General features: G+C 24.9%; 1 protein-coding gene across 3 annotated transcripts in view; it reads right to left on the reverse strand.

Moving 5' to 3' along the window:
• LOC145259149 (ATP-dependent DNA helicase DDX11-like) overlaps positions 1-14574 on the reverse strand; it is a 310336-nt gene that overhangs the window by 11732 nt on the left and 284030 nt on the right. For all 3 annotated transcript variants that reach the window (XM_080116856.1, XM_080116857.1, XM_080116858.1), the window contains 2 exons: positions 8975-9059; positions 5939-6017 (listed from right to left, as the gene is read on the reverse strand). In XM_080116856.1, the coding sequence (XP_079972982.1) occupies positions 5939-6017; positions 8975-9059 (164 nt within the window). The remainder of the gene's footprint in view (positions 1-5938; positions 6018-8974; positions 9060-14574) is intronic.

A 14574-nucleotide genomic window follows, 5' to 3' on the forward strand; every position in this document is an offset into this window, starting at 1 on the left:
TTACAACATAAGAAATTGTTCATTTACAACATAAGACTGAGAATGGCCACAGAATGGGTTGTAAATCTCATTTACAGATTTAACATTGATTCACAGAGTTTAATTTATTTTATTTATTGGTCATTTATCGAGAGTTAACTGGCCTATTCTCTTTGTAAACTTTTTGCAGCTATTCGGTAAATGTCTATATGCCTCCATCCAAGGGAGATCACTTGATTATTAAAAGGTTGTAAATGCTCTGGATGGGGTTTTTAAATTTCGTTGGCACCAGCTGTACATGGGTGGTGTTTCATGGCACTTCTCTTTGGATGCGAGTAAAAAATATAAATTAAAATCTCCAATGAGTTTATCAAAATCTTGGATAAGATACATAAAGATGAAGATTTTTTCTTAATTGAAAAGCAAATTATATTTACATTTAAACTTATACACATACCCAAAAAGAAGAATGGGATTGGGAGATTTGTTATTGTAATTAACAGAAAAAAAAGAACCGATAAACAAATAATCAACAAATAAATGTTACCAAAGGCAAGCCTCTTCTAAATACCTGAAAAAATTTGTGTTTAAACTTCTTTTAAAGTGTGTTTTTGATTCAAAACAAACTTAGTGTCTCCTCTTTGAGTTAGAATTTTAAAAAATGGCTTAATCAACCCGGAAAAAGGACCAAATTGAAAATTAAACAAACGCTGGTAAAAACACATAAATAAATGTTAACAATCCATCAAAAAGGTTACGCTGTACAAGTATTTTGTTTAATTTTCGATTTTTGAGCAATTAAGCGCGAATGAACCAGAAATGAGTATCATTTTAGGTTAATTTTTTGTACAAAACTGTTTTCCTATGCGAAATTTTAAAATAATTTTTTTTTTTTTCTTTTCGCCATATAATCATTTAAAAATGTAAAATACCATTTTGAGGAAGTGATTTAGCTGAATGGATTAATATATTTGCTGTTGCTGCTACTTTTATTATTAGTAGTATTAGTAGTAGTATTAGTAGTATTTGTAATTTGTTTTTCTTTTACAGTAACACAAATCAATGTAATAATCAATCAAATGTGCATAATTGTGAGAAAAAAATATGAAAAATTTGCCAAAGAAGGAAGGTACAAAATAGTTAACAGAAATCCCTCCTAATGTCAAGAATGCTTTTCTAAATAGTACGTTATTATGTAGAAACTCATTCTTGGCATGGGATGGGCTTTCTTAACTATTCTCTCGCTACACTGTTTTCTTATTTTGCATATCAATCGTGAGGTAAATTCTTTTTTGGGATGCCAGCACACCAGACTTCAATCCACCATTTTGGTTTGCCAAAAAGTATGCCAGTGTGCCAAATTTCATTCCGTGATAAAAACAAATTTCTACAGAAAAACTTATTTGTACATTTTTATTTAGTGAATAAAAATAAAATTACATATGAAAGGCCATGTTTATTATTTTTAAAAATCCAACAGTTGAGCTGAAGTCGATGTTTTGTTTCTAAAACGAAATAAACTTTTTTGATAAATCTCTGTGTGGTGTACCGGGAAAATATTTTTTCTAGTGAAAAAAATTTATTTTTACAACAATCTTTATACATTTATCTAGCAAATAAACATAAAATTATGTATGAAAAACCATGTTAATCATTTTTTAAAATCCAACTTATATTCTAATACACCTAAAAAAGGAAAACATGATTCTCCATTTTTAGGCGATTACATGTAAACAGCTTGCAAAATTAAGTGGTAAAAATAAAATAAATATCAAACATAAATTGGACAAATTGTGAAAGAATTGAAAAGAAATGAGTTGAAATGTGTCATGTTGAAAAGAGGATAGACAGGATGACTGCAAAAGTAATGGATGGAAATCTCTCACAACTGTTGCAATTATTATTCCAAGCATATTTGAAGAAGAAAACCTCAAAATAAAATGTATCTTGTTTCCAGCTGTAGCATTGACTCTCCAATCCTAATGTAATTTGCTTTTATTAGTTTTTATGGTAAGCAAAGTAAATATTCTAGAGTTCACTTGCCTATCACAGATTAAAAAAAAGCTTTTCACACCTATTTGATAAACGGCCATATGGTGCCTATTAGAGACTACACACTTTTATATCAAAAGATTTAAAATGCTTCTTGGCGCTTCTTTTACCTTGGTGTTGTCTGATCACCATATCCTCTGATATATTTCATGTTTCCTTATATTTTGTTGGTTTTGGCACAAGTGAAAAATATAGGTGAAAATCTCAACAGGTTATTAAAACCTTGGATAGAATATATAAAGAGCAAACATTTAAAAGTTTTTTAACTTAAAAAAAAACTTTTATTTACATTTAAAATACCCCAATGAGATTCTACTTTTTTTAGGCGATTATGTCTGAACACACTAAAACATTATTTTAGAATTTAGAAGTCGTGCATATAAATGTAATGTAAAATGATCCTATTTCAGTACATCCTAACTTTTTAAGGAGTTAAGTAATTTTTACCACTAATTCTAAGTCAAATCAGCAAAACCATAAAATCACATGTAATTGCTTTATTCTTTGTATTACCACCCAAACTTATGGTTAGTAATAGAAAAAGAGTGTGGCTTTTATGACTTTTAACAATCACATATTTTATATTAAAGTTTGATTTGGAACATTGACATTCCCAAGATTTAAAACAAATAAAGTTGATTACATGTCCTTAAAACATTGTGTGTGTGATCATTTTGCGTTAAATTTATATACAAAACTTATTGTTTGGTGTTTTATTTTATTTTTTTCACTACATTTTTCAAGCTGTTTTCATGTAATCGCCTAAAAATGGAGAATGTTGTTTTTCTTTTTTAGGTGTTTCAGAATATAAGTTAGATCTTCAAAAATAATAAACATGGTTTATGTTTATTGGCTAAATAAATGTATAAAGATTCTTGTAAAAATAAACTTTATTCATTTGAATTCTTTAGAAAAAAATAGTTTCCACTACACCACACAGAAATTTATCAAAATGATTTTGTTTTCGAAGCAAAACATCAATTTCAGCTCCGTTGTTGGTTTTAATAATAAACATGGTTTTTCATATGTAATTTTATGTTTATTCACTAGATAAAAATGTACAAATAAGTTTTTTTTCTGTAGAAATTTGTTTTTATGACGGAATGAAATTTGACACACTGGCATACTTTTTGGTGTACTTTTTGTGCGGACCAAAATGGCTGATTGAAATCTGGCTTTTGGACGTGTTGGGGTCTCAAAAAAAGAATTACAGATTATTTTACGTTAAATTTATATTTGAAACTGATCTTCCCCTCTAAATACTAAAATGATTGCTTTTCTTTCCACCAAGGTTTTTAAGGGTTTCACACATAATCACCTTTAAAAGTAATATTTCATTTTGGAATGGGGATTTAGCCGAGAGTGTAATCTACTAATTTGTCATTATTATATTTTGCATCTCGATTTTATTTTTGTTTTTTTACAGCAAAGCAAATCAATTTAATAACCCACCAAATTTTATAATCAAAAGAAAATTCTAATTTTATTCAAAGAGAGAAGGCATAGAGTAGTTAACAAAGCCCATGCCATCCCTACATTAAAAATGGTTTTCTAAATAGTAATATTTTTATTTAGAAATTCGTTCGTAACAATGGGAGGGCATTTTGTTCTTACATCATTTTCTCATTTTGCCTACCAATCGTCAACTATTTTCAGCTGTTTATGAAAACTTTCAAGTAGCATGTTGTACACTAACGACAAACTGATACAATCTGGTTTTGTTTTAAAATCAAAATAAATCTTTTGTTGTCTTACAATTTTCAATCAATTACAAGAAAAACATTTGAGAAAAAATATATGTGAAAATTACCCGGAGTTTAGTAATAATTTGAAAATTTACAAAAAAAAAACAACAAATTTCTAATTAAATATTTATAAATTATAAAAGAATCGGAATCGGAAATTTAGAATAGAGTCAGTAATTGTATCAGAATCGGGAAAAATTTTGGAATCATCACATTAATACTATATGTACTGGGTACCATATAATAATCAACAGAGAATCCCCATGAGTTAAAATATCATATTTAAGTATATTTTATTAATGGCCAATACTATGCAACCTGCTAGTATAAATATAAAAGTGACTTTGTCTGTGTAAAGAACAGTCTCTACCAAACAACTCTGTCAATTTTTAGTCAACAGGCTCGAAAATTGATATATAGGGAATTTGGACCTGGGAAACAAATTTGATTTAATTTTTAGCCAGTAAAAATAGCTGTTAAGGGGCTGAAATTGAAAAAAATTGGAACTTGGAAGATATAAGTCAACTAAACGTGTTACTTTTACATATAGACAAATATACTTTAAGAAATTGACTTCCCAACTAATTATTATTTTTTAAGTTTTTATATACGTATGGACTTAGCTTAGATGGTAATGAATAATGTTGGAAAGCTACATGTTTTTGGTTATACTTTTATTTGTTATAACTTTTGAAATCACTATTATATATTGGGTACAATATAATAATCAATAGACCATTCTCTCTATAATAATAAATATGAAGTCAACATAAATTAAAATATTATAATTAAACATATTTTACAACTGGGCCTCACTAGGCAGCCACTGCTATATATTAGGTACAATATAATAAGCAATAGAAAATTGGCTCCATGATAAGAAGCATAAAATCTGCATATATCAAAATATTGAAGTGTATTTCACGACTGAGTAATGCTGGACAGCCTGCTACACTTCCATTAGAAATTATTACAATTAATTTAATGACCAATGACTATTAATTTAAATTTTAAAATTTTATTTTATATTTTAAAAAAAATCTATATCGTTTAAAAAGAAAAAAAGAGAAACAACACTGAAAGTAAAAATACTCCTGGGCAATCCCAGGAAGGTAAAGTTAGTACTCTTGCATAATTTGACCCGAATTCTCGTTAGTCATGGATCGGACGAGACCGACAATCATCAGTGTCAGTCGAGCATTGTTCAAATGTTGAAACGCTATCTCGACTTTTTATTTTATTTATTAAATTTTTTTCTCTGTTATGTTTTTAGTAATTTTTAAGGTGATATTAAGGGGGTGACTTTTTATTTTCTGATTAGTTACTTATTTATTATTTATTTATTATTTTTTTTAATTGAATTTTTGGGAGTTTGATTAGCCAAAGAAAAAGTGCTATTTAAATGGAAGCAGACAACATTCGAATTGGAAGAAAGCGACTAAACCACAAAAAAAAAAACAAAAAAAACAAAAAAACTCACAAACAAATATATTTTCAAACAGAAAAATAACAGGCAAGAAAATAAATCTATATATGTTAGACAAAGAAATGAAAACATCGATGCAGACAATCTCATATTGTCAGGAGAAGAAATTGCTGTCCCCCAAAAATGAGGTGCAATAATTGTAAACACAAATGTTTACTTAAACAAAGATCGTGTGTAAAAGATGATTCCTCCTGGAGATGTACAAATGGACAGTGCCACCAAAAGAACTTGGCTGAACACCAAGTCTTGAAAAAAAAAAAAAAAAAAAAAACAAGAAAAAAAAATACGGTTACAAAAAACAAAACAAAACAAAAAAAAAAAACTTGTACTTCCACCTAACAATAATATGGTTAAAAAATCATTTCTTGGAGAAAAAAACAAACAAACATTCTGTTGATAAATATTTTGAAAAAAAAAAAAATTAAATACTAAAATGAAATAAACATATTTTCATTTTTCAAGGTTTTTTATTTTTTTTTTGTTGTTATTTTTGATTATTTGCATTTGTATTTTTTCGGTTTGTTTTGTTTTTTTCATTAGTCTGTGTCTGACACCGATAATTGCCGGTCTCGCCCGATCCATGCTTGACGGGAATTCACGAGAATTTGTGTCAAATCATGCAAGAGTACCGTAAATCGTTAGTAAAGTTATAAAAATGCTGCTCGTTTTATCTCACCTATGGATTGATTAACAGCTTTCATACAAAGATTTTCATAATGTACCTGGCTTGGCATTCGTCCATCAGATGCAAGAGGCTGCAGAAAAAGACAATACATTCATTAACAGCATTTTCTGAATAGATTAATTTAAAACAAATTCTAGTTTCATGTTAGCAGAAAATAATCATCGCCATCGTCATCGTTAACGTTTTACAAGCTGGCATGTGATGGACAGCTTTAAGAAATTGACTTCCCAACTCATTTCTTGCTAGATTTTAAATTTTATGCAGATCAATTCTAATCACGTTTTCCTTGCTATCACACTGTTTTACATCAAGCAATACACACGGACGATAAAACGCTTGGATAATTACGGATTTCAAGGGGGTTCTGCTAAAATCATCATATTTTAAAAACCAAAGCACTTTAAGTCTTCAAAATACAACCATTTTGTTCGAAAATGAATATACTTTCAAATGAATTAATAAATAATAAGGTACATTATATATTTTAAGAGTTTTAAGCAAACAAAATGCTAAAAATGTTAACATCATAAAACAGTGTTTTCGGTAAGATTTTGTAATGACCCCACCCCCTAATTTATAAATGGTTGTATCGCATTTCTATGAAGAATTTCATCATGAAATTTGGAAATAAACTAGATGAGATATTACTTTTAATAGATTCAGTTGTCCGAAATTCATTTGACAGCTCATTTTTTTGTTGTGTTAAAAAAAAGACTTCAACATGACGAGTTTGGAAAATTTTGAAAAACAAATTTCTTCAGATACCCACTGTTAAATAAACCAATCTTTTTACTACATTTATCCGTTAAAAATATCTAAAAACGATCTGTAGAAGCCGCAGCAGCTACTATCACTAATATTAATTACTTTACTGTGAACAAACTTTTTGTTTTAGTTTTTATTCCAGAACGACTAAAAATTTTCTAAAAACTGAAAATATGAATATAAAAAATTTTTCTTACATATTTAGTTGGAGCTCATATTATCAGAACATAATAAGCTTAACGAGCAATTCGGTTATCAGAATATATAATTTTAAAGCAATCCAGCATTATATTTGGCCAAATTTAAAAATTAAAGTTGAAAAACAAATATATAACATGTGCACTTCTATCCATTACATTAGTTTTTAATGGTGAATTAAACAGTGTTTTGTTTAGATGAAAAAAAAAAAAAAAACGAAAATGTCAAATATCCTTTTTTTGGTGTGCGAGCAGTTACCCCCCTCCAAACTCCCAATACATTTTTTCGTCTTTTTTTTACAATTTTTAAAGCAGATTATAATCGAATGGACACTAATCTACCCAATTTTATCTCATGATACAAAAAAGGATATAATTGAAACATGTAAACAATGTGAAAACTTATGACAAAAACAAGGATATTATTGAAACATGTAAACAATGTTGAATCTTATGACAAAAACAAGGATATTATTTAAACATGTAAACAATGTTGAATCTTATGACACAAACAAGGATATTATTGAAACATATAAACAATGTTGAATCTTATGACAAAAACAACGATATTATTTAAACATGTACACAATGTTGAATGTTATGACAAAAACAACGATATTATTTAAACATGTAAACAATGTTTAATCTTATGACACAAACAAGGATATTATTGAAACATATAAACAATGTTGAATCTTATGACAAAAACAAGGATATTATTTAAACATGTAAACAATGTTGAATCTTATGACAAAAATAAGGATATTATTTAAACATATAAACAATGTTGAATCTTATGACAAAAATAAGGATATTATTTAAACATATAAACAATGTTTAATCTTATGACAAAAACAAGGATATTATTTAAACATATAAACAATGTTGAATCTTATGACAAAAACAAGGATATTATTTAAACATATAAACAATGTTTAATCTTATGACAAAAACAAGGATATTATTTAAACATGTAAACAATGTTGAATCTTATGACAAAAATAAGGATATTATTTAAACATATAAACAATGTTGAATCTTATGACAAAAATAAGGATATTATTGTAACATATAAACAATGTTGCATCTTATGACAAAAACAACGATATTAACTGTAAACAATGTTGAATCTTGTGACAAAAACAAGGATATTATTGAAACATATAAACAATGTTGAATCTTATGACAAAAACAAGGATATTATTTAAACATGTAAACAATTTTGAATCTTATGACAAAAACAAGGATATTATTTAAACATATAAACAATGTTGAATCTTATGACAAAACAAGGATATTATTTAAACATGTAAACAATGTTGAATCTTATGACAAAAACAAGGATATTATTGAAACAAGTAAACAAGGTTGAATCTTATGAATAAAACCAGGAATATTATTAAAACATGTAAACAATTTTGAATTTTATTACAAAAACAAGGATATTATTAAAACATGTAAACAATGTTCAATCTTATGAGTAAAACCAGGAATATTATTAAAACATATAAACAATTTTGCATCTTATGAATGAAACCAGGAATATTATTAAAACATGTAAACAATGTTGAATTTTATGACAAAAACAAATAAACAAAAAACATTACTCCTCTCGGTATGGTGGGCCAGCAGATTTTGTCAGGTTAAAGAATGTTGAATCTTATGACAAAAACAAGAATATTATTGAAACATGTAAACAATTTTGAATTTTATGACAAAAAAACAGGAATATTATTGAAACATGTAAACAATTTTGAATCTTATGACAAAAACCAGGAATATTATTGAAACATGTAAACAATTTTGAATCTTATGACAAAAACAAGAATATTATTGAAACATGTATACAATTTTGAATTTTATGACAAAAACCAGGAATATTATTGAAACATGTAAACAATTTTGAATCTTATGACAAAAACAAGAATATTATTGAAACATGTAAACTATTTTGAATCTTAATCTCAAATGAAATCAAAGTGGAAAATATAGTTGTAGTAGTTATGACCTAATGGGTCATGTGTGTGTCTTATAATTTTTGAAAGGATTGAATTTTTGGACTTACATAATTTGCATTCAAATAATCCATTTTCTCTTTTAGTTCAGGTGAATTGATATTCGGATAAGGAAGTCCAACAATAACGACACACCTGAAATGAGATAAAATGAAAGAGTGACAAAAATACACGTTTATTCATATATTTAGTTAGTTTTGTCTGATGTACAGCATATCAAACTCATTTATTAGGCTTATATATTAATCAAGCTTATTTATTAATCAAGCTTATTTATTAATCAAGCTTATTTATTAATCAAGCTTATTTATTTATTAAGCTTATTTATTCATCAAGGTTATTTATTAATCAAGCTTATTTATTAATCAAGCTTATTTATTAATCAAGCTTATATATTAATCAAGCTTATTTATTTATCAAGCTTATTTATTTATCAAGCTTATTTATTTATCAAGCTTATTTATTTATCAAGCTTATTTATTTATCAAGCTTATTTATTTATCAAACTTATTTATTCATCAAGGTTATTTATTTATCAAACTTATTTATTTATCAAGCTTATTTATTCATCAAGCTTATTTATTTATCAAGCTTATTTATTCATCAAGCTTATTTATTCATCAAGCTTATTTATTCATCACGCTTATTTATTTATCAAGCTTATTTATTTATCAAGCTTATTTATTCATCAAGCTTATTTATTTATCAAGCATATTTATTTATCAAGCTTATTTATTCATCAAGGTTATTTATTCATCAAGCTTATTTATTTATCAAGCATATTTATTCATCAAGCTTATTTATTCATCAAGCTTATTTATTCATCAAGGTTATTTATTCATCAAGCTTATTTATTTATCAAGCTTATTTAATAATCAAACTTATTCATTCATCATGCTTATTTATTCATCAAGCTTATTTATTCATCAAGCTTATTTATTCATCAAGCATATTTATTCATCAAGCTTATTTATTCATCAAGGTTATTTATTCATCAAGCTTATTTATTCATCAAGCTTATTTATTCATCAAGGTTATTTATTCATCAAGCTTATTTATTTATCAAGCTTATTTATTCATCAAGCTTATTTATTTATCAAGCTTATTTATTCATCAAGCTTATTTATTCATCAAGCTTATTTATTTATCAAGCTTATTTATTCATCAAGGTTATTTATTAATCAAGCTTATTTATTCATCAAGCTTATTTATTTATCAAGCTTATTTATTTATCAAGGTTATTTATTCATAAAGGTTATTTATTCATCAAGCTTATTTATTTATCAAGCTTATTGATTTATCAAGCTTATTTATTAATCAAGGTTATTTATTCATCAAGCTTATTTCTTTATCAAGCATATTTATTCATCAAGCTTATTTATTCATCAAGCTTATTTATTCATCAAGCTTATTTATTCATCAAGGTTATTTATTCATCAAGCTTATTTATTCATCAAGCTTATTTATTCATCAAGCTTATTTATTCATCAAGCATATTTATTCATCAAGCTTATTTATTCATCAGGGTTATTTATTCATCAAGCTTATTTATTTATCAAGCTTATTTATTCATCAAGGTTATTTATTAATCAAGCTTATTTATTAATCAAGCTTATTTATTAATCAAGCTTATATATTAATCAAGCTTATTTATTTATCAAGCTTATTTATTTATCAAGCTTATTTATTTATCAAGCTCATTTATTCATCAAGCTTATTTATTTATCAAACTTATTTATTCATCAAGGTTATTTATTTATCAAACTTATTTATTTATCAAGCTTATTTATTCATCAAGCTTATTTATTTATCAAGCTTATTTATTCATCAAGCTTATTTATTCATCAAGCTTATTTATTTATCAAGCTTATTTATTTATCAAGCTTATTTAATAATCAAACTAATTCATTCATCATGCTTATTTATTCATCAAGCTTATTTATTCATCAAGCTTATTTATTCATCAAGCTTATTTATTCATCAAGGTTATTTATTCATCAAGCTTATTTATTTATCAAGCATATTTATTCATCAAGCTTATTTATTCATCAAGCTTATTTATTCATAAAGGTTATTTATTCATCAAGCTTATTTATTCATCAAGGTTATTTATTCATCAAGCTTATTTATTCATCAAGGTTATTTATTCATCAAGCTTATTTATTTATCAAGCTTATTTATTCATCAAGCTTATTTATTCATCAAGCTTATGTATTTATCAAGCTTATTTATTCATCAAGGTTATTTATTAATCAAGCTTATTTATTAATCAAGCTTATTTATTTATCAAGCTTATTTATTCATCAAGCTTATTTATTCATCAAGCTTATTTATTCATCAAGCTTATTTATTCATCAAGCTTATTTATTCATCAAGCTTATTTATTTATCAAGCATATTTATTCATCAAGCATATTTATTCATCAAGCTTATTTATTCATCAAGCTTATTTATTCATCAAGGTTATTTATTCATCAAGCTTATTTATTCATCAAGGTTATTTATTCATCAAGCTTATTTATTCATCAAGCTTATTTATTCATCAAGCTTATTTATTCATCAAGCTTATTTATTCATTAAGGTTATTTATTTATCAAGCTTATTTATTCATCAAGGTTATTTATTCATCAAGCTTATTTATTTATCAAGCTTATTTATTTATCAAGGTTATTTATTCATCAAGGTTATTTATTCATCAAGCTTATTTATTTATCAAGCTTATTGATTTATCAAGCTTATTTATTAATCAAGGTTATTTATTCATCAAGCTTATTTCTTTATCAAGCATATTTATTCATCAAGCTTATTTATTCATCAAGCTTATTTATTTATCAAGCTTATTTATTCATCAAGCTTATTTATTTATCAAGCTTATTTATTCATCAAGGTTATTTATTCATCAAGCTTATTTATTCATCAAGCTTATTTATTCATCAAGCTTATTTATTTATCAAGCTTATTTATTCATCAAGGTTATTTATTCACCAAGCTTATTTATTTATCAAGCTTATTTATTTATCAAGGTTATTTATTCATCAAGGTTATTTATTCATCAAGCTTATTTATTTATCAAGCTTATTTATTTATCAAGCTTATTTATTCATCAAGGTTATTTATTCATCAAGCTTATTTATTTATCAAGCATATTTATTCATCAAGGTTATTTATTCATCAAGCTTATTTATTCATCAAGGTTATTTATTCATCAAGCTTATTTATTTATCAAGCTTATTTATTCATCAAGCTTATTTATTTATACAGGCTTATTTATTCATCAAGCTTATTTATTCATCAAGGTTATTTATTCATCAAGCTTATTTATTCATCAAGCTTATTTATTAATCAAGCTTATTTATTAATCAAGCTTATTTATTAATCAAGCTTATTTATTAATCAAGCTTATTTATTTATTAAGCTTATTTATTCATCAAGGTTATTTATTAATCAAGCTTATTTATTAATCAAGCTTATTTATTAATCAAGCTTATATATTAATCAAGCTTATTTATTTATCAAGCTTATTTATTTATCAAGCTTATTTATTTATCAAGCTTATTTATTTATCAAGCTTATTTATTTATCAAACTTATTTATTCATCAAGGTTATTTATTTATCAAACTTATTTATTTATCAAGTTTATTTATTCATCAAGCTTATTTATTTATCAAGCTTATTTATTCATCAAGCTTATTTATTCATCACGCTTATTTATTTATCAAGCTTATTTATCAAGCTTATTTATTCATCAAGCTTATTTATTTATCAAGCATATTTATTTATCAAGCTTATTTATTCATCAAGGTTATTTATTCATCAAGCTTATTTATTTATCAAGCATATTTATTCATCAAGCTTATTTATTCATCAAGCTTATTTATTCATCAAGGTTATTTATTCATCAAGCTTATTTATTTATCAAGCTTATTTAATAATCAAACTTATTCATTCATCATGCTTATTTATTCATCAAGCTTATTTATTCATCAAGCTTATTTATTCATCAAGCATATTTATTCATCAAGCTTATTTATTCATCAAGGTTATTTATTCATCAAGCTTATTTATTCATCAAGCTTATTTATTCATCAAGGTTATTTATTCATCAAGCTTATTTATTTATCAAGCTTATTTATTCATCAAGCTTATTTATTTATCAAGCTTATTTATTCATCAAGCTTATTTATTCATCAAGCTTATTTATTTATCAAGCTTATTTATTCATCAAGGTTATTTATTAATCAAGCTTATTTATTCATCAAGCTTATTTATTTATCAAGCTTATTTATTTATCAAGGTTATTTATTCATCAAGGTTATTTATTCATCAAGCTTATTTATTTATCAAGCTTATTGATTTATCAAGCTTATTTATTCATCAAGGTTATTTATTCATCAAGCTTATTTCTTTATCAAGCATATTTAATGATCAAGCTTATTTATTCATCAAGCTTATTTATTTATCAAGGTTATTTATTCATCAAGCTTATTTATTCATCAAGCTTATTTATTCATCAAGCTTATTTATTCATCAAGCTTATTTATTCATCAAGGTTATTTATTCATCAAGCTTATTTATTTATCAAGCTTATTTATTCATCAAGGTTATTTATTAATCAAGCTTATTTATTAATCAAGCTTATTTATTAATCAAGCTTATATATTAATCAAGCTTATTTATTTATCAAGCTTATTTATTTATCAAGCTTATTTATTTATCAAGCTCATTTATTCATCAAGCTTATTTATTTATCAAACTTATTTATTCATCAAGGTTATTTATTTATCAAACTTATTTATTTATCAAGCTTATTTATTCATCAAGCTTATTTATTCATCAAGCATATTTATTCATCAAGCTTATTTATTCATCAAGGTTATTTATTCATCAAGCTTATTTATTTATCAAGCTTATTTATTCATCAAGGTTATTTATTAATCAAGCTTATTTATTAATCAAGCTTATTTATTAATCAAGCTTATATATTAATCAAGCTTATTTATTTATCAAGCTTATTTATTTATCAAGCTTATTTATTTATCAAGCTCATTTATTCATCAAGCTTATTTATTTATCAAACTTATTTATTCATCAAGCTTATTTATTTATCAAACTTATTTATTTATCAAGCTTATTAATTCATCAAGCTTATTTATTTATCAAGCTTATTTATTCATCAAGCTTATTTATTCATCAAGCTTATTTATTTATCAAGCTTATTTATTTATCAAGCTTATTTATTCATCAAGCTTATTTATTTATCAAGCATATTTATTTATCAAGGTTATTTATTCATCAAGGTTATTTATTCATCAAGGTTATTTATTCATCAAGCTTATTTATTTATCAAGCTTATTTAATAATCAAACTAATTCATTCATCATGCTTATTTATTCATCAAGCTTATTTATTCATCAAGCTTATTTATTCATCAAGCTTATTTATTCATCAAGGTTATTTATTCATCAAGCTTATTTATTTATCAAGCATATTTATTCATCAAGCTTATTTATTCATCAAGCTTATTTATTCATAAAGGTTATTTATTCATCAAGCTTATTTATTCATCAAGGTTATTTATTCATCAAGCTTATTTATTCATCAAGGTTATTTATTCATCAAGCTTATTTATTTATCAAGCTTATTTATTCAT

This window comes from Euprymna scolopes, chromosome 34 (genome assembly GCF_053919585.1).
Source record: "Euprymna scolopes isolate OS-2025 chromosome 34, ASM5391958v1, whole genome shotgun sequence".
In the NCBI taxonomy this organism is placed as follows: domain Eukaryota; kingdom Metazoa; phylum Mollusca; class Cephalopoda; order Sepiida; family Sepiolidae; genus Euprymna; species Euprymna scolopes.